This window comes from Lampetra planeri, unplaced genomic scaffold, assembly GCF_965212315.1.
Source record: "Lampetra planeri unplaced genomic scaffold, kcLamPlan1.2.h2 scaffold_1728, whole genome shotgun sequence".
Taxonomy (NCBI): domain Eukaryota; kingdom Metazoa; phylum Chordata; class Hyperoartia; order Petromyzontiformes; family Petromyzontidae; genus Lampetra; species Lampetra planeri.
In genome coordinates this window covers 1-26,112 of record NW_027614464.1, presented here as the reverse complement: position 1 = coordinate 26,112, position 26,112 = coordinate 1, and the positions used below count along the sequence as shown (strand labels likewise).

General features: G+C 46.6%; 1 protein-coding gene and 1 non-coding gene across 2 annotated transcripts; one reads left to right on the top strand and one right to left on the bottom strand.

Annotated features, from left to right (window-relative positions):
* Positions 1-5,887: 5,887 nt before the first annotated feature.
* Positions 5,888-25,969, bottom strand: LOC144739816 (semaphorin-3A-like; the record flags this gene model as incomplete). The annotated part of the gene is made up of 17 exons (XM_078622705.1): positions 5,888-6,370; positions 6,843-6,985; positions 7,485-7,546; positions 7,855-8,012; positions 8,290-8,331; positions 8,462-8,550; positions 8,634-8,763; positions 8,847-8,936; positions 9,053-9,197; positions 11,874-11,943; positions 19,548-19,662; positions 20,083-20,228; positions 20,727-20,846; positions 21,116-21,209; positions 22,405-22,524; positions 22,692-22,754; positions 25,815-25,969. Coding segments are annotated over 17 exons (2,225 nt in total), but the record flags the coding sequence as incomplete, so codon positions are not given.
* TRNAR-CCU (transfer RNA arginine (anticodon CCU)) lies at positions 18,532-18,604 on the top strand. The gene has a single exon. It is a non-coding gene; the product is annotated as a tRNA-Arg (tRNA).
* Positions 25,970-26,112: the final 143 nt, after the last annotated feature.

Sequence of the window (26,112 nt, the reverse complement as noted above, 5' to 3'; positions counted from 1 at the left end):
AGTAAGTGCACTGCTGCTAGTCCAAGGTTGGGAGTAAAAAATAAATATCTGAACAGCACATATGTACGACGGAGTATTCGGGCCACATTAAGAGAAAAACAATTATCTTGAGGCCGAGCCGAGTGACCTCTTTTTGGAATTCAAAATATGGTCCCCCTACGCTTGTCACCGAGAGCAGCGGCTCGTCAGAGACACAGCAGCATCGCCCGGTCAACAAGCGTTGTCATCCCGGGGTGAACCTTTGTAGCATTTAATAGATGAACCACTGGGTAGTTCAATTATTTTTAGGAGATAAATGTTGGTCTCAGTGATTAAATCGAACAACTGTGGTGGCAGTCACATTAGTTTGAAGGAAAACTGTAGCTATGTGCTGAACAGGAGAGCGCTGGCTGCTTCAGGGCTGTGGATGAACACAACACTTCTATCACACATCATGTGCATCAACACAACTGAGCAGCCGACACTAAATAAAGGAATGTCTCTTCACACCCCTCTTTTCATACGATAATGACTTTTTTCTCGTAAGTAAGGACTTTTTTTCTGGAAGTCTATAATTTTTTTTTTCTCTTAATGTCCTAATGTCCTTAAGGTCCTAATACTCCGTCGTACATATGTCCACAAATGTTGTGTTATGGAGGAAACTGAAGTTGGGTCTGTCTATGTGCTGGAAGAGCAGTTGGAATGTCCCCCTCAAGCCCCGATGGGTTTTACTCATACACACACACAACCGGTTTGCTCAAGTCGAATGAAACCGGCTTCGGAGCCTCACTGTCACATGTCCCATCCCTGTGGTGTACTTGTACGTGAAATAACACACATTGTATTTTTACACACAAACAACTAGAGCTGATTTTTTCCAACCTACTATGTTCGTTGGCGTTTAGTGTCATGTTGAAGCACTCACCCTAAAAATGACACTGCTGTAAAATATTTGTAAAAACAATGTGGTAAAGATAAGGAATAACACGTCTACAAAATCATGGAGACGCTCACACGTTCATCAAGATAAACGCACGTGTGTGTTCTGCTCTGTGTTGTTTTGACAAAAAAATGCTGTGTTTACATTAGAAAAATCCCAGCGCTGAAACGGCGTCAATCCCCTGCCTGTGACACGTCCGCTGAGATGTAAATAGAACACACCAGGCCGTCATAATGAATGAGGCGCAGCTATGCATCGTCTTTGAGCGAAGCACTAAATGTTTAAAATGGTTCGCTATAAAAACGTCTCGTGGGAGTTCTGCCTCCTACTTGTGTGGTGCTGGAGCTGACACAAACACACACACTCATCGCGCTGAATCCACAAGCTGGCGTGAGGTTCATTTCCTTATTTTTAGGTGGTCGGATCTGCTGCGCATTTCTGTGACAGCAGAGATCAAATAAAACCTCCGTTTTCCAGAAACCGATCAACACCATCGACCACCAAAAGAACAAAAGAGGGACTTTGTTTTCAATCTTCTGCACAAAGAGCTTCAGCAAACACTTGGAAGTTGGTCCATGATTGGTTTGAGGTCTCACTGAACACATTGAGACTGAGTGCTTGATCGCCCCCTGGTGACTGGTTATGGAATCGAGAATAAACTCACATCCTGGCCTGGTCTCAGATGTACGAAACAGTAACGGGACTTTTTTGAGACTTTTCTGTAACATTTCTGTAACAGGAGTTTTTAAGAACAGCTTCTCAGTCAAGTCAATCTTTCAATGCAAATTTGTAGTTTTTGTCATGACAATGTATGTTATTTTGCTGATGTAAATATTGTAGTGTAAATACTGTTAGAGTGATCGCTGAAATACTTAGTGTTAGTTGTGGAGTTGTACATTAGAAGGTCAACCAAGTAATGTCATGTATTACTATGTTATAGGACATCTAACAGTACAAATGTGTGCTTCTGCAATCAAATGATAACGAGGTCGTACGTGACACATTGAAAAGGTTACTAGTGGGCTTCGAGAAAACTGTAAGCAAATGGTAAAAATGAAAGAGAACGACACAACAAACACTGGGAATGAGGCAAAAGTCCATGGACATTAGCGTTGATCACCAGGAGGGGAAATTACTGGCATTTTGGCGCCACCTGTTGGCCACCAACAGTATAAACACATCAGCCAATGGAAAAATGTGGATCAGCTCCAACATTGAATGGGTTCCTCCTCGAACCAAAAGTCATCTCTGGTACAGGTTAGAACTGAACATGGAGTTTCCAGGTAAAGTTGTCATGAATATATCACGTTCTTGGTGGAAGTCATTATCAAAATCAGACAATTTAGAGGTGTCAGTCCCGTAAACGTAAATTCATTCATTCACGTGATTAGAACTATTTTCTGGCCATGAGTTCATGATCTTAGTCCCGCCTAGTTCTATTGTTGCCATGTACTTTTGTTCCCCACAAATGTCACTGACACGTCTCAGCGGAAAACCGTAGTCAGAGTGGAGCGCTAATTCACAGCACTCACGGCGCTCGTGAACTCTTGTGACGGGAACATTCAACGAGCAGCTCTTAGTGGCGGGGGTGAGGAACAACCTCTTGCAGGGTCATTTTCCAAAGCACATTCCTGATCTTTTCTCTTGTATTAAACTAAGCAGACGCTGCCTTGGTTTTTCAACATCCTAGGGGAAAACATTTGGTTTCAGAACACCGTCACAGCGACAGAACGAGGTGTGCTGCTTTGACAGCAGTCAGAGAACACGTTTAAATCTCATTTCATTTGGGTTATACTGCCAAATTACACACACACACACACACACACACACTCTTTCCTTTTCAGACTGTGGCTGCATCTGACACTTTCAGCATACGCACGCCAGCGGACACAGAACGTCCAGTCACACACTCATATAAAGTCAGTCTCCTAAAACTCAACAGCACTGGTTTGCCCTTTAATGTGGCCGAAGCCGAGAGGCTGGGCCACGTTAATTTCCTCCAGACTCCGCTAGTTCCAAGTTGGCTGTCTGTGTGTGTGTGTGTGTGTGTGTGTGTATTATTATTACAGTATCTCTGAATACATTGACTTTCATTGGCAGATTTAAATGAATCACATGTAAACTTCTGTTTGTCTCACTTTGGTCCAAGTAAACACACACACACACACACACATCATTTATCAACAGTGTATTTATCAGTCTTAGGTGTTCGTTTGTTGAACTTTTGTGCCGTTCTCCAAGTAAGAACACTTACGGGACCGCAACAGGACTAGAAGCTATGAGCTATGTATCACGATTGAAGCATTGAAATGTCATCTGATAAAGACTGTAGACTAACAGCTCTGTCAGCTAACATTTGTGTAAAGATGAATCATGGACAAACGTGGAGCTGTGAATAGCGTCTTGTATTCTTTCAGATGATAGGGGTATCCGACTATATGTCACCGAAACGCCTAGTAAACTGACACAGGAACTTCCTGTATAAACTGAGAGAACGTACTTCAGCTTGATGTGACGCATTTTCATGTGCTTGAATTTCGTTGTTGTAAACTTATCAAAAGATTCAGACCAGAGCAAACAAACACTTTTGGTCAGAACCTTTTGACACATTTTAATACTTTACCTGCATTTTTTTTTGGAATTGTGAATTTCTCTTGGAGATTAATAAAAGTATCTCTCTATCTCTATCTATCTCTATATCCGTCTATCAGCTGTATTTTCATTTACCTGCAGGATTGCAAACTGCTTGATTCCACTTTAATCTGTGAAGATGTGACCAGAACCACCATATCTCACAGAGAATCCTGCGTGGACCGACGTCAATTCAAGTTTTCATGAAATCCTGACCATCTGATGTTTTTGCTTGAAGTTGCTCAATATAAAAACAAACATCGGCAACAGCAATAAATGAGCTTCGTGAAGGCGACCTAATGAGCCCAAAACACTCCAGATGAAACGAATAAATAAGCACAAAGAAGAACGTTCATTAGAGGTGGAACACTGTTGTGTTGGTTTTAACACTTTTAACATTACGAATAAATCACAAGTTACTGCCACGGTCAATGAAGTCACTCAAACACCACAGAGTCCACTTGACGCCAGTGCTGTTTAGCACTTCCTCTGCTTCCAACACAGTAGAATAAAGACGTCTTTATTGTACATTGCGCCTGTTTCAACATTTACAGCCAGATTTCATTAGCAGCTGGAGCTGCAGGACCAGCAGTATGTTACTGCGCTTCTGTCCTGTCGTGAATGAAACGGTGAGTGATCAGTCACAGAAACATGCAGGTTCTGTACAGAGTCTGTTTGCACTTCACTACATAGCCAGCTCCTTCTTTTCTTCTCCACGCTGGAAAGTCTTTGCAGTTGCGTCTTGAAGTTGTTTTGAGCTCGCTGCCGTGACAAGAATACAAATAACAGCCGATGCAGAAGCAAACACGTTTGACTTGCAACAACGCTAAATACGATCGATGAGAAACGACTCTGGTCGGTCGGCCGTGTTCATGCAGAGGTTTCTTTTGAAATCTGCTCCAGACTAAACAAATCTACATTCCTCCTGAGGTGATGAGACACAACAGATTTACTGTCAGTTCACACGTTCATCAGCAGCAGACTGACAGTAGATGATGTCATCACGGTGGCCGTTTGTCTCTTTGAGGCCTCCTCACGTACAACCTGTACAACAACACTGTGGCTCAACTGTTGGAGGGAAACTGCAGAAAAGACGACTTTATTATGTACATCTTACTGTGAGTCCTGCGTGCTGCTTCATGGCCACTATGAGAGAATTACCCTTATTCTTATTAACATTATTATTATTTCAGCAACATCACCAGATTCACCTCATGGTCCTCCACAGCCAGACGACTAAACACCATTGGTTTTAAACTGTTCAACCTAAATCTAAACGTCAAATTGTGACATTTTATCAGGATGCGTTTTATTTCAGACATGAATTGTGAACAAAAATAAAAACATCAAATCCTGTGACGTGTTGTGTCTCCGATGAGAGCATCTGTTCACAGGGGTCGGTGGAAGTCTTTTGTTGATTGTGTTACACCGCACAAACGTTGTGGAGTTGTTCTTCCAGTCACGAGTCCTGAAGGTCCTGGATTTTACGTCGCAGTGAATAATAAGTTGACAGGAGCAAAAAAAAAACGCCCAGAAACGTGACCCACGCTGCTTATTATCTTCAGCGCAGGCAGTTTCGATGATGAATAACTCAAAGAAGTCGTGTCTGCGTTCAAAGACGCGCCGTCCTGCTACACAACCTCCACCACCTCCACCGGGTCCCACTCTCCAGTAACACAGCAGCCGTCTGCGGATGAAGTTCAAGCACTTCACCTTGAAAAGTCTGGAAGCGCTTCCTGCAGGAACATATGCGATGGACTGAATATGTCAAACATGTTTCAGGTTTTTTTTTTTCGCGAGATGATTTTCAGCCGTTGAGAAACGAATGGACACCAGCCTCTGCCTGGAGCGACGCAATCAATCTGCCGACATCTGCTCCGCTCCGGAGATGATTGTCAGTGATGAAAAGGGCTGTTCCTGGGGTTTCTACTTAATGAGCAAAAACTGCAAAACCACAAGACGGCTCCTCCAGGCAGTTCTGAGAAAAATTCCGAAACGCGTCTGGAACGAGACTCGTACTTTCTCCAAAACCCTGCGAATGTCACGACATGTAATCAGTCAGACTGAGTGATGTGGACGCGCCGCTCATCCTTCATTCTCCGCTTGTTTCTTCAAAGTCCTCACAAGGTGACTCGTCCTCGCCGTCCGTGCTTCGGTTGGTCTATGATGAAGGATGAGGGGGGGGGTTTGTTGGTAGATAGGTGCATGCGCTTGTCATAGTCTCGGTATATACAATGTGTGTGTCTCAGTGTATAAGTTAAGTGTGTGTGTGCGTGTGTGCGTGTGTGTGTGTGTGTTAACGTTGATGTGTGTGTCTACTCCCGCTCAGCGACACGTTCAAGCGCTCCTCGGCGCCCTCTGCTGCGGCTTGCTCCTGCTCTTCCTCCCTGCTGCTCTTCCTCCTCCTCCTCCTTCTCCTCCTCCTCCTCCTCCTCCTCCTCCTCCTCCCCCCCTTCCTCCCCCGTGCTTGTGTCTCCCCGCCCGTTCTTTGTCCTTCTTGGGTTCCGCCGTGATGTCGCTGTGGCGACGGTGGTTGCGCGGGGGGCGGTATCCCAGGGCGCGGCAGTGCTGTCCAAGGTTTCTCGGGTGAATCAGCGCCATGACGTCTTCATACCACGGCTGCGTTCCAGCGCTCTGATAGGACGAGGACGCGAGCAGGCGACTGGCCGCGGGGCTCCAGACGGTGAGGCGGACGGTGACAGCCGTCCAGTGGTAGCCGTGTTCCTCCACCTGACAGTGATAGACGCCGCCATGAGTCAGCTCGGCGCGCCGGATCAGGACGCCACGTTCGATCACCACCACCTGGTCACCTGTCAGCACCTGCAGAGAGAGGTCAGAGGAACGAGTGTTGAGGGTTCATGACAACTCCAAAAGATTCATTCACTCAGTAAGCTCGCTGCACAGCAGTTCTGTTTTCAGTGGGTGAGTCGTGTCGGTCGACTCGTTTGCACGGAACGAACCACGAATCAGGTTCACCTGTTCACTGCCGCACTCAGCTCAACTGTGACACGAACGAATCTTTTTAGTGAGTGATTCAGTACAGTTTGTTCAAAAGATTCATTCTTCATTTGGGACGAGCATCGTATCAGGATGAACTGATGATCTGTCAGGTCCATTTCAACGACTGGAACACACAGCTGTTTTATGTCTTGTCAACAGGAATGCTGGAACAGTTTTTCCGACCCACTATGTTGCACCGAAACTGGAACTAGAACCTCAGACACTGGACAAATCCTTCTTGTTTGACTCGATGGCCGACTCTGAACGTTTACACTGACATACAGTTAGATACCTGGTTGAGTTCCGGACTGTTCTCTCCGGCTTGTTTGTACCATGTGACAGCAGCGTGCCTGGACCGGGGCAGACACTCCAGGTACGTGCTGTTCCCCTCGGCAACCATCATCACCCTCTGCTCCGCCTCCACCTGCAGCCCAGCTGAAATAAAATCAGAGACGGAGATGAAACATCTGAGTTTGTCTCCTTTTGATTCGGCTGAGTTCTTGAATCGTTTTCAGGAAGAGGATTCTTTAACTTGACACTTTTACCTCCCGCAGAAATAATAAGTATGCAGCGTCAAGGAAAACAGCCAAACTGAACGTTTCCAGGCTGCGGGGAACATTTGTGTGGCGTCGGACAATTTAAGGGCACGATGAGCTGGTTCGCAGCAGCAGCAGCAGTGGGGTGAATGTCACCCTGCTCCTACACACTTGATCACCTGAATCAAACAGCTGATCTAAAACCCGATCGGTTCGTTTGTCACATCCCTGTCAACACACAGTGAACATCGTGCGGACAAGAGGAGACCGAGATAAATAACTGCAGGTTGTTTTAGTAGACGAAGACAAGACAGATAAATAAAGAAATGATGGCAATGCACATTGTTTTAGTCGTGTGTGACATTCCAAAGAAGTGAAGCGTTGAATCTGATCCTCACCTCCCTGTCTGACACACTGGGTTAACGGATCCTCGTCCTCCCCTAAATGTCGAGCGTTCCTCCTGCGGAGACAAAGTAACGATAGAGTCACGTCCGTCCTGAGAGGCCACAGGTGTCATGTCACCCTGGAAGGTGGAAACACCAAACTATCGGGGGGATCGGTTAGCTCTGAACATTTCATGGCCACAACCCGTTTCCATGATTCGATTTGCAACTGGAAGAATGAACATTTTGGCTGACAGATTGTTGGTCAAGTGGAAACGGAACATCTCACTTGAGATGGTATCTGCTCTAAATGTGATCGGAGAATATCAGGTCCACGTGTTCTCGTGGCGGAAAAGATCCCGACTCCTTCTTCATGGCTGCTGACCTGCGCACGGTGGGCATGTAGGGGCTGCAGGCGTGTCCGTCCCAGGTGCAGTAGGGGTCTCTGGCCAGGCAGCACTCTGCACAGGCCTGACCGTACAGCTCACACTGGTACAGAGCCAGCTGGGACACTCCCTCCCTGGAGCCCACGAACAGCCACTGCTGCAGGGCGGAGATGAAGAGGACACTGTTATTGTAAGTGTTTGTCCTGAAACCCAGACTGTTTCAATGATGCAAGGTGTATTTCTGTCTCTGGGTGTCTGTGCGAACGGCATCTGTTCATTACCACGGTGACTGAAGTCTGGTAACCATAGCAACTGTCCTTGGAGATATAAAGTGGGGAGATGAGTGATATTGTGTGTCTGTTTGTGTGTGTGTGTGTGAGTGAGTGACGGGAGTTGGAAAAGTTTTCAAGTGAGTTTCTGTGTCTGTGTTTTACCTTTTTGTTTGAAAGAGTCATCGCTGTCACAGGTGATTTATGCTGCGAGAAGACGGGAAAAACAAAAACAAAAATGAGGAACACGACGGGTTTAAACTGGGGGTGGCTGGATGGATGGAGGGGGAGAGGGGGAGAGAGACAGAGACAGAGACGGATGGATGGACGCATGTACCTGGAAGACCTGCAGCTGCTCCAGAGTGACCTCCTGACTCTGGCCGTGCTCTCTGGGCAGGTGAATGGCCTTCAGGACCAGACCAGAGTCTGCAGGAGGAAAAAAAAAGAACATTCATCCTCAGCGTGAGCTCAGTGAACTCACGTCAGGCGGTTCAGCACGTCTGCTCCACCTGTGCCGATGAACAGGACGTCGTAGGTGCTGTCGACCGCTTCCACTCGGTCCACCAGCAGTTTGCTGAACTTGTAGCTGACGCCCACTCTGACCAGGAGGGGGCGCTCACCCAGCGGCAACACGTTCTCCTGAGAAATGAGGCAATGGGTTCGAACTGTCGAGGGACAAGCGACATAGAACATGACTATGTAGAGTCAAGTATCAGCCGAACCTGCAGCAGCGGGTGAGTCCTGCTGAAGAAGATGACGTCATCAGGATATTCTCTGGTGGAGCTGTAGCTTCCGTACGTGCTGCTGGGACACTGATGGACGCACAGATAACACACATCCCGGCTCAGTGTGCTGTTAAAGGGTGTCGACGTCCATAATCCCATGTACATATATTCATTCGACTGTGTGCAGGAAGGTGCTCACTCACAGTTCCAGGTCGTGGGTACGGCACCTTGCCTGTAAACTCCGCCCACTTGTACTGAGGCCCCTCCTTGTGCCAAAAGTTTCCCTTGAAAACTCGAACGACATCCTCCATTCGGTAAACACAAACTGCTGATCCATTCAGAATGTCACTGAGGGAAGAAGACGGCGAACAGAGACAGAAAGTCATTTATCAGATGCAGATCATCTTTTAAATGAAGACAAATGCTCCGACTTCTGCCGCTGACTTGTGAGTAAAGTGATGTATGGACTGCACGAGGAGCTCTGAGTCATTGTGGCTTCTCAGCTTGAACTAATCAGTTCACAGAAACGGATCCAAGGCCAAAGTCCAGCTGGAAGAATCTGCTTTCAGTCCCGACCACAACACACAGACACACACACACACACACGTTCCGCTGCACTTAGTATCATGGTTCCGATTTTAGGAAACGTGGGTCTGAGCTCAAGTTTCCAGCAGCGTCTGATGGGCTGGGCGGCTAAAATCAAACCGACTAAGAGGCCAAATGGGGAAGTATCAAGGTGAACTTCTCCCCTCCCAGAGCTCCGAGTCGTCAATGTGTGTTGTTTGTTGGACACTTCTGCAAACAGTGAGTGGACGCTGGCTGCAACTGCTTATCGATTTACGCTAAAGATCCTGACTCCTCCGAATGTGAAGGGAATAAACACAAGAAACATGACTGAACATGAAACATTCATTTGTCCACAGGTACTTTCTTCGTATTTAATGTCACCCGATGAAGGGTTCAGTCCAGTTTCTACCAGGAAACATTGGATGCCAAACACATTCTGGGACTGTACCGTCGTATATAATATTGTATTTAGTGACAAGAGGTTTGGGTTGGGTGATAAAGGATTGTGTAGAATGAACCAGTAACAACCCTCCAGTCTTTATCTATTCCTCATCTTGTCCTGTGAACTGTGGTGAATCCAGAAGGGAAACAATCATTTTACTGTTTTGTATGGTGTCACACATGAGCAGAGAGAATAAACATGAGAGGGTCTTTCAGATGACACACACACACACACACACACACACAGTGCCACAGTCCACATGATGATGTCTGTGGACACCAGTCGTGAGTCACCGTGACAGAATCCCACTCGTTGTCTGTGCGTCACATCTCTCAGTGTCACACAGGAGCAGGTCAGGAGATGTTGTCGGTGTTTGAGCCTTAAATCTAACGAGGCGTCACAGACTTACTTCCCTTCCACTTTCTACACGACCCGCACAGGAAACTGGTGTGAGATTGTGTTGCCTTGTTCTGCAGCATACGACAGCTGAGCCTAAATGTATGTAAATGGATTTGATCGATATCCGTTACACACAGCGCATTACGAGCAGCTTCGGTCACCAATCTCAGCTCTTATACGACACGTACACCTGCACAGGAAACAATCTCCATCGTCGCCTCCGTCGGACGCGAAACAGGAGTTTGATCGAGACAAAAGATTTCAGCTTTTGCGTTTTCTCAAGGATTTCTATTCATTTTTGTCAACGTCTAAGTTTGTTTCAAAAATCACAAATATGATGTGATGAATATGATAAATATGATGAATGTGTTTTTTTTTCTTTCTTGACTGACATGGAAAAGCACAGATGTAATGAGAAACTAAACAATTGTTTAACGTTTGACAGAATGCGTATGCGGAAACCATCATTTACAGGTTTAATGTCACAGGTACGACAGTGACGACGATCCAAAACATGTGCTTGATGGGGTGAACGAGGGCGACACCAATAAATACGACAATAAAATACATGAATAAATAAAATAAAAATTACCTAGCCTTCTACCTGACCTCCTCGGTCTTATCAGACATCCAACCCGTGTGTTTCACCGAGCTGAGGTTTTCCATTCAGCAGCAATGACCTTCCTGCACTCTGCAGTTATGTGGTCGGGACCCACCCAGGGTGATGCTTTGGATTTTCGTCTGTTCCCCACTGAGATTCCGCACAGCTTTTCAGAAACCCAGAACCCGACCAACTCCCCGGGCCGCCGTGCCAAATGTCGTCACACTTGTGCTGTCGCCGCTGAGCTCAGAAGCCCGTTTATTCTCAGAACATGTGCTGCCGTCACAAACTTGGAAGAGAAGAAGCGACTGAAGGCTCTTTTAAAGTTTGCGACTGACTTGCTCATTTGTTCCGACTTCCCTTAATTCCCTCCACACTTTTCCAGCTAGCGCCAGGTTTGCGTATGTGTGTATATTTAGTTTTGAGCTTCTTCCCTAATGAGCGTCTGTGGGTGTGAGGATCAGCTGTCAGCTGTGTCTGCTGCTTTCCACCGAGCAGTTTCACATCTTTTTGTTAGCGCTCTCAGAAAGAGATTTCACATCGTTTCAAGCAGAAAACACGTTGTCTTTGCCATTCCAGGGCTGCTTCATATTCTCTGTGATGTTCCTGATGCTGCGCAGGCTGTTGTTGTTCTGGTTTGACCCCTGGCTCACGAGTCACTGCGCATTTTGTCTTTTTATTCAGTGAGTTTATCTCCAGGTCTCCATGACGCACAGGGGTTTCTCTGCACTGATCAAACTTTCTCACTGATGAATGTGGAATTTTCTGTTGGTGCTAACTGAGCGTTATTTGTGACATCACAAATGGTGAGTATTGAGTTCACAGGTATGAAACAACCAGAAAACAGCAAACGCACAAAGCAGCGGCGATTTAATTTGATTTAGGTTTAATACATATGTGGAGGGAAACACACACATACACACACACACACACACACACACACACATCTGGATCAATGATGGCGTTAATATGATGAAGCGTCACAGCCCGAAACACATCATTCGTCGTCACGTACCTGGACGTCGTGAACAGGCCGTAGATGAGGGGGTTCTTCTTGTCTTTCCCGTGCAGGATGAAGATGTCCTCTGAATTGGACGCAGGAAGGAAGGGTGAGAAGAAGAGGAGGAATTTAAACTGTGTTCAGATTACTAACAAACAGTGTTGAAATCAGTGGGTTCATTTTACGCAGGTTTGTGTGAACTGTAAATGTGTTTGCTTGTATGAACGTGTGCAACGTTAATGAGTGGGCTTTGAAACTCTGTGTGTGTGTGTGTGGTGTGTGTGTGTGTGTGTGTGTGTGTGTGTGCATCTATCAGTCTGACTGTGTGACTAATAACGCCGGGCGTGCTGGCAGCATGGCTCGCTGGCTGCTTCTAACGAATCCGTGGCCATTAATAACCAGCCACAGCGGGCGAGCCCAGCGCCAAGAACGCCACAGGAGAACAACACCTGCTGTCACACACGCTAACGCCACACCTCGCTGTTCGCTCCTCGTTCCAAACACAGCAGATCGCAGCATCGGACACGGCGTTCGCACTTCGGTGTGCCTCTGACGATTGTCGCTCATTCAGCGAGTTTTTTTTCCCCTCTCTCTCTCTATTCCATCTGTCTGTTAAAAAGTCTGCGGGCACCACTGGCCAACGTCTGACAAAGCGTGGAAATTAACCATTTTTACGGCGTTCCAGTGTTTACACCATTACACCGGATCGACTCAGTGGGGATGTTTTTCATTTGAAAGGAAATGTGACATTTCTCTCTTAAGAAAAAAAAACAAATCTTGGAAACAGTTGGGGTGGAGGCTGGAATTAACATGTGTGATAAATCCCACTTTGTTCATTACAACAACAGGAGCAGGTGCAAGAAACATATCTCTAAAAGTGTGAATATATGACCTATGACCTATTGGTCATGAACATATTTTCACTGTTCACTTTATTGAAAACATAAAGTAAACAAGTGGGTTTTTCTGTTTATGTTTATTCCGTGGAAACAGGCTCTTACATGTCGGTCTGTTATGGCTTAATAGTCTTATCGCCATGGCGATTCTGAGCAGAGTTCTCATATCGGGCAGGCCTGGTTGAAATTTTGGACGTCAGTCATGTTTAACTGCACTTGAAGTGACCAGACTGAACATCAAACACCATCCAAAGACAAGGGGCGTCATACTTGACGGTTTGTGACTTTGAAGAAGTCTGTGGGGTCCGTTGAAGGGGGGCCGATGGTTTAGATTCAGAACATGCTGCTCATCATTTCAGATCTCAGCAGACGTTACGCCCTGTTTCCCTCTCAATCCTTCCTAAGAGCAGGACGATGTTGTCATCCTGTCATAACTGCATGGAAAAGAGTCCTCAGCTGCTGTGATCATCCACAAATGATGTGACTGGGCTCGTACTGGGTTCACTTAGAGCAGGGGGGTCCAAACCCGGTCCTCGAGGGACGCCTGAGATGTCACCTGATTCAAATCAGCAGCTCGTTGTCAGGCCTCAGCAGAACTTCACAGAGACTGATTCCGGTGAGATAGGAGCAGGATGGGCGGCCCCCGATGACCGGTTTGGACACCCCTGACTTAGAGAAACGTCTGTGAGAGGATCTGACATGAGATAACCGTGTTGACATGCAAAGAGTCGAGAAACCTGCAACGATATGGGATGGAGATGATTAATACATGACTTGGATTCTCAGCCATTCCTCTCCCCTCCCCTCCCCTCTCCCCTCCCCTCTCTCCCCTCTCCTCTCCCACAGTGAGGCAGATATGTTGTGGTGAGGGAGACAACAAAGCGTATCACTCTTCTCACATTCCTGTCGTTCCTGCTGCTTCAGGTGGCCTCCATGGAACTACGCCCAGGAGGACGTCTGATCTCATCTCACTGCAACCACACACACACACACACACACACACACACACACACACACACACACACACACATTCACACGTACTGAAGAAATAAAGGGGCTCCATGTGTGCAGCTACACATACAAATGGAACCAGTGGCTGAATACATTCATCCTATACACACACACACACACACACACACACACACACACACACACACACACACACACACGTGTAATCAGAAGGCTCCTGCGGCGAGTCCAGAGTCCAGAGAGGATTGTGGGTACTCTGCTGCCTGCATCAGTCATGTTGCTCATTGCCTCTGCTCAACAGTTCTTTTCACTCAACACACTTCTTTCTGTCCTTTCTATCCTTCACAACTAGGGCGTATTTACTGACTGACTCATCAGTAAACACAGTTATGGTCGTAAGGATTTTGATAACCGTGGTTATCACGAACCTGCTTGTTGTCTAATAAACCTGAGAACCACTTCAACACATAAAGCAGCAGAGGGAAGGAATCGGACACCACAGATTCCACCAAATAAACACGTATGGGACGATTCTGGTTCCACGAAAACCGACCCGGATGTTCTGATGAATGACAGACGTCCCCGTCTGCCAAACCGCCATCGGAGAGTCGCGAGTAAAAGACATCTTCAGCAAAACATCCAGCCCTCTGCGCCAGTATTAAAGTAACAGATTATATTTAAAACCACAAAACAATGAACAATACTACATTGTTGTCTTAAATTATTATCACGAGTGTTTGCAGAGCCTGACCAATGTTTGACAACAAATACAAAATTGAAAAAAAAAAAATCTTCAAATTAGCCTTGTTTCCCTCCATATCTACATGGTGATCAAAAATCTATCATCGTGGCATCGCATTGTTTCATCCTTTTACTTGTGTCATTATCTCTAGCTATGTATCGTTCCCTCCTGCCGTTCATCCAATAGCATCTCTCCATTGAGCTGAAGTGTTTCGGTTGCTGGTCAGTGTGAGATTCCGCTGACTGACGTACCATTAACAAGCTGTGTGACTTGTCAAATGTCAGACACCTTTACATATGTTTATATAGACGAACTGGGACATAGATGTCAGAACATTCACCATGGTCCAATAGTTTTACAATGCTCACACATATTCCAACACACGTTGCTATGCTAGCTGCTAAATGTGTTTTTGACACCTTTGCTCTCAGAGTCCCATTTTTTCTTGCATTAGCTGCATCACATATCATTTCCACTAAGACAAAATTGGCTCCGTCTACTTTGTCTCCATAATAGTCAGGTAGAATAAGGGCCACATGGCATCTTAAAGTAAATATAGAGAGATTCATTGCTCCAAAGTTCCCAAACTTTTGAGAAGCTGATAAGGAACAAGCCTCCAGTGATTTGTCTCTAGATTCTCAGCAGTTCCCTCCACTTTCAGCTGCACATGAAAACACAGTTAAGCCTGGAAAGACACAGGCAAAGAACATTATTCTTTCTCTGCTTTGAAGAAGTTTCCGTTATTTACAGTTCAGCTCGTTAAAAAGAAAAGAATTCCCTCCATAAATCCCAGACAGTGTCAGCAGATCATCCGAGGTCAAACTGCTCTTTCAAGGATTCAAGGATTCTCTGCCACTCTGGTTTTCCTTCGTCGTCACTCTCGCCAGCCCTCTCAGCCTCCATCTCTCTCTATCTCCCCCGTCCATCTGTCTGTCTGGCCTATTTTCTCCAGAGGATTGTTCTTGTGTCTTCTTCTCTAAACAAAAAGCCTGTTTCCCCCTGAGGGGAGATAGTCTTGTCGCGCCCGCAGAACTGCAGCCTGAACCCCTATCCTCCTCCTCCTCCTCCTCCTCCTCCTGCTCCTCCTCTCCTCCTCATTGTCTAGCCACAGCCCCCAGGCCAAGACCCCTATCCTCTTCTTTCCCCTCCACCCTCCCTCTCCCTCCCCAACCACCCTAAATGCAAACATCCACCTTCACTTCTTTGGCCCTGCCTTTATTTCCTCCTTTCCATCTTAATTTCCCAATAACGGCTGCATTTCCATCTTGTCTGGTCCCTTAACCCCCCCGGCTACTGGCCTTATTCCTTCTGTTGCGCCATCGTTTTTCTCCATCACACTTTCCCCCTCCAGCCACGGCTGTTATTCTCCTCTTCCTGTCGCTCTCCATTGGAACAGTTAAGTCTGGACACTCAGTATAAATCAGTTTTTAATGGCGCCAATCAATTTGAGGAACAAAACTATCTGGAAACACACTGTGTTAGTTTTGTTATGATGAATTACAATCATTTTTGCATTTTGCATGAAAGAGCATTCGAAATGACACGACGGGAGGTTTCCTGCAGCCGTTAAAAATTGATGATTGTCATTGTGACTGTCTTTGTTTTGCAGCTCCATCCCCACACACCCACACACATTCCTTCCCTTCCTCCTTTGCCAATTTCACCCTCCTGGTGTGTGTCCAGGTACGTTTACACGCGGCTGACGAGGAAAAAAGAAAACTGCCGGTGGTACCAGACAGATTGACATCCTCCTCCTCTCCTCCTCGCTCCTCTGGTCAACACCTCAGATAAACATGGTCCTTGCTTTGCTTTGACACGACATGTTTTCAAACCTACATTTAGTTTGTGAGGAAGGAAATGAGTATTTGAATCATCTGAAACCACATGTACGGTCCCCACCCTAAGTCTGATGATCACGTCCCAAAGAATGTCCACAGAGAAACGGTCGACATTTAGTCATTTGCCTCTGTGATATCAGCTGAATCTGAAACCTGACAACATCTGTCTCACTTTGCCTCCATCAGATGTTTGCAAAGCCTCTTCTGGCACAAAGTAATCCCAACCACCTGTAGTGGTTTTTCTTCCATTTCACATTCCTGACTCAAAAACACACACACACACTGGAGGAATATCTGGGCTGCGATCAAACACACCACGGCTGCTCACATTTGCTCACAGTTCATTTAGCGTCTGTGTTTACCAACTAATTCATGGCTGGAGCATTGAACGTGTCATAAATAAAAACCGTCAGTGTCTCTGCTGTCTTGACACTGAATCTTGACACATTGTCTCCGGGTTGAAAAAAACGCCCTGGTCCACCACGACAGCGGCAGGAAACGTTCCCGTCAGCGTTTCTCTGCTGTTTCCAGCGAGTCGAAGGTGCTTCAGCTTCACAACAACCTCCACGGTCCAGGACGGTTGCAACCATCGGTTTGCTTTCATACTCATCACAGTGGGTTTACAATTCCAAACAAAGCAGCGCATCAACTCACGTCAGCCTCCGTCTCATGAGACAGAACGCAGCCGGTGGAACTGCAGACCGAGAACCAACCGAACGATCAACTCGCCACAATCCGTCTGTCCGTCTGTGGTGATATTTGTCCATCCGTTTTCAGCACACACTCATTCTGTTGAAGACGAAACCAGGAGGACGTCCAGGCTGCTGCTTTCCGTTCACTGGATCCTTTCAGAAAACGTCCGGTGCTGTCACAAATAACTCTCGCTGTCACTCAACACCAACCAACAGGTGCACACGGTGCCTCGAGGGACCAAGATGAGCAGAGTGACAACTTGGCCATGGGCTCGTTGGAGCTCTGTGGATTTCTCCAGGGACTCTTTGCACCTGTGGTGTTGACCTTTCACGGTCAGAGTTCCTGACTAGTGACATTTTGAAGTCAGCTACAAGGTTTCAACATTCTTTCAGATTAAATATGTCTGCTCCCACTGAAAAGAAAAAGAAAACAAGTGAATCTCATAAGTTCTGCGAACATCTTGGCGGCGCCAGGTGGTGACTCCTGCTCTGCTCTTTGAGACTTGTATTGTTTCTGTGTGGCGAAGCGTGTTACAAACACAACGCCGACGGCATTCTTAACCTGATCCGTTAATCTCTGCCCTCTACGTTTGTGGTTTCTTGTGTGTGTGTGTGTGTGTGTGTGTGTGTGTGTGTTGATGAAGTGCGTTCGCAAACAAATTTGGATGCACTCTTATCAGATGTGTGAAGCGCAGCCACAGGCATGCTGGCAAGGAATGTTTACGCTGTCCGACGAGCCCCAACTGCCTCGACAGGCTGAAGCTCAAGTGTGTGGAACAGCTCCTGAGGTGTGTTAACGGGCTGTGCGTGTTCCTTCAACACGGCGGTCCTGTCGTTTACTTTGAGCTTCTGCTGTTTATAAAAACAGTCGCGATAAGGAAGCGGTCCTGTCTCCACACGATCGCCCCGATGCTCCGCTCTGAGAAGGCCGGAAGGTTCCAGCTCATGTAACGGAGGATGGTTTGGCCCAGTGGAAGCGTGTTCCCATCGCTCAATAGCTGCTAATGTGTACATTGTACTGAGAAAAAAAGACGTGGGGAGAAATGTGAGCAAGTAGCAAGAAGTCGTGACGGATATTCCTCTTCATCTTTTATACAGGGACGGTCCTTAATCTATGTTGGTGAAAGCAGAACCATATGCAGAATGTGAAAAGTGTAAGATTGTTCATATTGCGAGGGATGGATGGATGTTGTTAATGTCGTAAGGTATCACTTACACTCTTGTTATGTCTCTCTTGAACCGACACCAGAAGTGTTCCTCTGGCAGCAGTTTGGGTCTCGAAACCGCACACGTTGGCGTGCACTTCAATCAATCGATGGATATTATTCAACCGTGGAGGTCAGATTTCCCTCGGATGGTGAATCATATGTGATGAAAACGTCCTAAGACACTGAATTCATAACCATAGCAGTCAAGTCCCATCTGGGGTGATCTGTACCATGAAAAACCACAATCCCTCACACCAGATTTAAAACTCAATGTCTGCGACACAGGAGCTGACACGTGTGTTTGGAACTGGATGGACCACATTCATGAGCCCCAGTGGCCTAATGGATAAGGCACTGGCCTCCTAAGCCAGGGATTGTGGGTTCGAGTCCCATCTGGGGTGACTGCTTATTTAACACATCTGTGACCAATATCTTACTCCCGCTTTACATTACAAAACAGCAGCGACATCACACCTCCACCATTGACAGAAGCCCAGGTGCCTGTTCCAGAAAGAAGGTTAGTAAAAATCAGTTCAATCCTGAATCGAAACATATGAGTCTTAAGAACAGTCTGAGTTCTATAAGTTTCCATGAAAGTAGAATGGAAAAAGAAGTTCTTCTCCTTCACTTCAGGATGAACAAACTCAGGATTGTCTCTAAACCTCCTTTCTGGAACGGGCCCCAGGTCCATCAGCTTGATTCCTGTGTTTTCAATACGACCGGAGACAAGACCACACCAGCAGTCATATCACATCCTCCCCCGACAATGTTTTACCAGCAGCTGGTCGACATTCAAATGTTATTGACTTCAAGAAATAAGTTGAGTAGATCCACATCAATGTTCACACTTAAGAAATGTTTGGATCTTGAAGTGTGTGTCAGTACGCCAGCTGAGCGCAGAGTGAACAGGAGCTGATATCGACACACTGAGGAAACTCAAGTGCACGCGCGCACACACACACACACACACACACACACACACAAAGAGCCACAGTGAGGACACCCTTGATAATGAATAAACCCACAGCAACTAAACGTTGAGGCCAGTTGCCATGGTTACCAAGGCTGAAGCACGAAGACGAACCCAAGGTGACCAACAGGGCTGTTGATCACCGTGGTAACGAGGGAGCTATTCACGCACACACGCGTGCGCACACACACACACACACTGTAAGTCTTCTGTCTGTTTGTGAACGGTTCCAGCAGCGATGAAGCTTCCAGCGATATGTGCTGATCTGACGGGGTGGGGAGGGGGGGCTGAAGCTCAGCTGATGGGATTTACTGTGAATGTAATGTGATAGTCGGGATGTGTGTGTGTGTTTTGGGGGGTGGGGGGGTACTTACGCAGTTGGTCAAAGTGTGTCTGCAGGCCGTCTGGTCCTGGGACTGAACAAACGATCCGGGCTTTTTGAAACGTGCTCCACTTATTGACTAAACTCCTCTGGCCTCCAATGTCATTCTACACACACACACACACACACACACATAAACATAAACTCAGTATATGTCTAGGACGAAAACTCATTACTCAGCTATTAAATACTTTGATTTGATGTCAGTCCAGCTCATATTAATAGCGACATTCACACAGAAGTGGGAACATGAGAATCACACCTACTCAGATATGTAAACACACAAACATCCATCGTATAGTGGAGCAGAAGACTGACAGTCAACAACAAACAGTCCGATATCCACAACAATCTATCTATAAAAGTCGCTTTCTACGTAAACACACACCTCCGCAGGCCCAGACACACGCGCTCCGGCACGTCCATACTCTGTCTGTGCTGGCGGACACGTTCAAATAAACTACAGGCCTGAGCTGGAGTCTGATAGGAGCACACCAACAAACACAAACAACAAACACACGCCGTACCTTACAGACACGCGCCACTCTGGAGTACAGCACCTTCCCGGCGGCCCCCTCCGCCTCCTGAGCGCGCTCAGTGAAGAACACGTAGACCTTATCGTCCTCTGGGTTATCAGTTTCAGACAGCGGCGCGACCCGCACAAACTGGGCATCTGGAGAACGGAGAGAGAGAGGGAGAGAGAGAGAAAGTCGAAACGTACATCAGCAGCCACACGCGCCACTGCTGATACGCACGTAACGCGCGTACAAGGACGACAGATTGAGCGACAAGCACAATCACAATCAAGTTTACAAACAGCAGACAGTCAACATGTATCTTGTTGTTATCAGCAGCCGACGTCGACACGCTGATAGCACGCCGACCGGGCGTTTGGGAGATGACTGCTGAGATGCTGACTGGGAGAAAAGGGACGAAACGTTGATATATTTATTTGTAGTAAAAAGACTATGGAGAAGACACAGATACAGGCTGTGTGTCGAGGACATAGCATGCTAGCTGCGCTGCCGACGTGTTCCAGTTGTAAACAAACATGATTGTCACAGGTCAGGGCAGACAAATACATTACATCAACGATTCAGAAGTCTCCAAACGACAGTTTTAAACAAAAACGTGAAAGAAATATGGATTTCTTCTTGACACGCCCACTCACCCTGCAGCCAGGTGGAGTCGTACTGCTCGGTGCGAATGACACGGCGGCTTCCAAGGCTGCGAAAAAAGGCCGAGTCCCGACTCATAAAGTCTGAGGTGATGCCAGCGTACAGCTCTCCATCTGAGCAGAAGAGAAACATGTTTACACATCGACAGACAGAAGGTTGATTTTCAGGATTATTGGTCAGTTCCATCATGATCTCACAAATCATGGGTTCAGAAAAGATCCAAGTCAATCCAGAATGTTCTAACTCTTTAACTGCACTGTCAGAACCAGGTCCACAGTCACATGTGTTCCTGAAATGTTTCTTCGTCCTGTGACGTTTTGCCAAATCACACACATTTCATGAGTCCTAGTTGGAGGCAAACAAACGTCTGTTGTCAACTTACCGACCACAGCAGAGGCTGTTTTCTGGAGAGGATCATAGGGACATTTCCCCTTCCCGCATTCTGTCTGGCTGTAAGAAAGCGTCTGGTGTTCGGACTGGTGATGAAAACAGACACAGGGGTCACGATGACGGACACAAAAATCAGCTGTAGAGTTGACACGTTGTGTCTAAAAGCTCTTTTATTCACACACACTTTAATGCAACACACACACACACACACACACACATTCATGAAGCGAGTGAGCGGCTAATTGAGCGTAATCAGTCTAAGTGGTGGGATTTTTAAAAATGTGTGAAGTCTTAAAGCGGTCAGCGCCACCGGCTCCTCTAAGCACCACGTCTGAACATCTGCTCTGATCTCGCGTGGTCTTTCATGGGATTAGGTCGGAAAACGCGCCGCTGAAAGGTATGCATGCAACTTAAGGGAAAACCACAAATGCAGGAATGTGCACACACATATTAACCTCACACAGTCTGAGACCCAACACACACACACACACACACACACACACACACACACACACACATACTGAACTGAGGGGCCCACGAATGTCTAAACTATCACATGTTCCACATAGTAAAAAACCAAACAAACACCTGGTCACACCTGGACCTTTAGATTATAGTTGACATATTATAAAATGAACCGTCCGGTGGTCCCACATCCCCAGTGATGGGACAACAGGTGCATTGTATAGAATACAGACAGCTGAGACATGATGAACTGTGGCTGAGATATGGGCATGAGGGCAGCCCCCACACCTGTGACATCTCAGCTCCTGATTGGTCTGTGGACAGGGACTGTGACGCACGCACGCACGCACGCACAGCATGGACTGTGTGAGGCTGCGCACTCATATCTAAATCATAAGTGTCGTTTTGTGGTGCTCAGTTTAGATATAAATGATTTACTGGCTGGGAATAATCGTGTCTGTGTGTGTCTGTGTGTGTGTGTGTGTGTGTGTGTGTGTGTGGTCTGGTCTGAATCGTTCAGACTTCACAACCTAATATCATTTTGCTTTGGTTTCTTGTCACACATTCATGCTACTGAAGATGCAACTGTGGGAAAGGAAACACAGGAAGTTCCTGTGTGGGTTTACTGTGTGTTTCTGTGACACAGTTGGACGCCTGAATCTGCATCGTGTCGTAGTTTTGATACAACAGATGAGTCAGACCCGGACCACGTGTGGTGGGGGGGCTGGGTCTGGATGTTTTAAAAATAACTGAACCGCACAAAAATTGATAAATGCATATGTGAATGCAGGTGTGTGTGTGTGTGTGTAGACGTACCTGTTGGAAGATGCTGGTAGCGATGGAGGCACATCGGGGGTTGAAGGCCCCGGTGCCACACACATACAAGTGAGTTCGGTTCAAAGGCTGCAGGACTCGCAGGAAGTTGGCACACTCAAACTGGAGAGAGATGGTGGATAACAGAGCACTGTCAGCACCACGGAGCCTTGTCTAAAATCCACTGCACAGAACTTAGCGTGTAAAATCTGGTTCATGGTAACACGCAGTGGTTGACTGGCGTGTAGGTTTGTGTGTGTGTGTGTGTGTGTTTGTGCGTGCTGAATCACCTCTGGATCCTTCCCAGCCATGAGACATTCCTGAATACGGTCTGGACTCGCTGGCCAATACAGCTGACGAAGGAGAGATAAAGATAAAACCAGAGGCAGAAGAAAGAGATCGACCGACTTTTTTCGCACTGGTCGGTATTTAACACGGACTGAGTCAGCAACAAGTTACAACAAATGCAACGCGACTCGAAAACAGTGCGTCATAAGCTCAGCTACAACAACTGAATTGAACTGCACACAGTCCCTGCCCGTAAATGCACAATGCGGCCGCTGTTAGAATCTTAAATAATGCCAGTGGTCACTTCAGCGGACAGCTATTTAAAACTCGCACTGGGCTCTTCTGTAACTCCTTCAACATTGGCTCTCTGTCACGATAACTCACGTATGAAAGGGTTAACGCTTCTTAAGTCATAGAAACATGCATATTTGACCACGTGAAACATCAAGTAGATTTCGGATTCAGCCAAACGTCATTGCAGCGGTGCAGAGCGGAGCACCGGAGCGGTTTTCAAAGGCCCTTTTGAACCCAGAATGACCCAGACACACTCACTCCTCCATTGTGGATGTCGGTCACGCCAGCTCCCTTTTCTTTGCCACAGGTTTTCAGTCCGTCTAATGTGAACTGTGATTTTATTGGATATGAAAGGAGACAAAAGCCTTTTTTTTTTTTTTTTTAACACAGCATTACTGTGGCTCAGAACCAAAAATGTAGGCTGCTTGCCCACATGGTATGGTACATACATTCAGACAGATCAGTTCTCTTCAAATTATATGTGGGTTCTTTGTCGTGTCATTTCTGTGAAAAACAAGTTTCCAGAAGTATGTCACGCAAATGTTTGTTCCAACTATTGATCAGGAACAGATCCTGAGAAAGGAACCTGGAGTTAATGTGAGGAGGCCTGAAAGACTGAAGCCAGCTTCATCAAATCAGATTCAGGAAGGAATTATTGTATCTAAATAAAATCACAGGCCTTGTTTGGTTCATTGACATGAAGGCGTTCACCGTGCCGTCAGGTCAGACAATCAACCGTGAGCCCAGATTTCCCTCACACACTAACAAGCGGCCTAATGGATCTGCTGTGATCATAACAGCTTGGTCGTCAGGAGTCTCACGTTTCCACCTCAGAACTTCGCCACATGTAAACACATCATCAGTGCCAACCACCGACAAACTGGGGATTTTCCCAGAGTTCAGGTCAACGACGGACGTCGAGCACGAGAGAAGGAGGGACACAGGTGAGGTCCGGTGTTAAACGGCAGCCGCGCTCGGAGAAAGATGGAATCTAAATGATAAGAGTCCGTGTGACATCGCAACATACTACACATACCTCACATACCACAGCAGCACCGACGATTACAGAAGAATTGGAACATTTGAGCTCTGTACGTTCTCGCTACACAAATGAGGACAATTGGACTGAACTTTAAATACATCCCACACCTTTCTATTTGCTGTTTACAGAGAATACCTAGTGCATTGAGCTCTGCCGACTCATTCAAACCTGAGTTTGGTGATGATTCAAACTGCAGGATTAAGTGGTGAGCTCTTAACCAAAAATGGGAGGTGACTTAAATAAGAAAGGGATCGAAAGCCATGAATGACCAGCGATGATGTTTTCATCCAGTAATAGTTCCCTCATGTGCTTGTTCCCGCAGAGCTGATAGATCAGATTAGATCATAAACCTCGGTGGCCCTGCACATACCACACACCCACAGCAACCCGGACCACCACTGCAGGATCCTCACCAGGTAAATATTCCCCGGGGGATGCTGGTTGTTGGCTCGTACGACGAGCAGATGAAAATCAAACCCAATTTTCTTATGAATTCTTGTTCTTAGGGCATTAAATGACCGTATTGAAAAGAGAGGAGGAGAGCAAATCCATAACAAACACAGTCAAACTCTTGGTGACCCTGTTTGAAATGTGGATTTGCAGACTCACACAGAAGGAATGCGGTGAGGGTTCTGGGTTCTGACCGAAAGCAGCCGAACACATCGGCGTCTGAAGGAACCACAGCATTCCATGTTTGCACCAACGTCCTCATCATGGACTAGAAATACTGATGGACAAGTAAATAAAAGTACAAACCGGAATCACCTGAACTGAATTCAGACAATGGCAAACGGGAACATGGGCACACAGAGTGGAACCGTGTGTGTTCAGCTTTACAGACAACTCATGCTTTTTTAAAATCGATTATCTATATTTTCATTTATAATTCTATCATCCTCCCCCCCCTCTCTGTTGCCACACTAACCAGATCATGATAAAAGTACGTCCTCACCTTCAGATCATCTTAGACTTGCTAAGAACAACTTTATTCCCATATACTAAGTTGCGATGAACTAAGTAGAACACAACCGACTCGGTTTCAGTCACATCACTGTGAGTTACTAACTCCGACAACCGCTGCCCGTGGAACACCTCGTTACGTTGGGTTTTATTCTGAAGACTTTTGTCGGCAGTGCTTCTTTGTACCATTGTAGCCATTTGTCAGATTAGTTCGGCCTCATTAACCTGAATGAAACGTGTCAGGGTGGGAACTTGACCAGCTGACTGCGCAAACAAAAGGGGGGCAGGCTGACAGAGCTGCGCCTGTCAAGCTCAATATCACTGGCTTCATGTCATTGACGTCACGTGCAAATGTTTCCTTGAAAATATGATCCATTGTACAAAAGCAGCAGCTCCTGCCAGTATGTGAAATCAATAGTGTATTTACAGGCTGCGCACGAGGAGCTGGGTTTCCCGATCAATCAGAAAGTTGAAGTGGAGGTTAGCGGAGTCTCTGGTTGTTCTCTCATGGACGTTTTACTGCTGTTGGTGAAGTTGAGCAGTGAACATATACAAGGCGTGAAGTGGGAATGTGAGAAATGCGAAGGAAATATGACGTGACCTGATCCGTTTGTTTTGAGGGAAAGTGGAAAAATTAACACGGGGATCTTTTCTTTTTTTTTTTTTTTTCAAACCACATTCAGGCTTTTCACATACGATCACAAATTTCTTTCTTTTCTTCTTGAACCTTTATTAAACCAGGTTGGTCCCATTGGGATTAACAAGTTCTTTTTCAGTGCGACCTTGCCAATGTCCGTGGATGTGTGTGTGTGTGTGTGCGCGCGCTCACCTTGCGTGGGTTCTGCGTTACGTCGTCCATGCTGGTCGACAGCAGGTTATCTTTCATGGCCACGTACAAACGCCTTCCGTCGTCATCGGGCAGCAGAGAGTGCAGGTCCCCCGCCGCCAGCGGCAGCGTCAGCAGCCGGCCGTTCTGGATCAGCTCTGACATGTGAGGAAGGACAACAACAGAAAGGATTCAACTCAGTGGAGGTGCTGTTGAATAAATCATGTGGCAGAGACGAGAGCATGGACACGTTTTGTGTCCTCACTGACAAAGAGCAGTTCCCGAACCCAACCTGGATTCC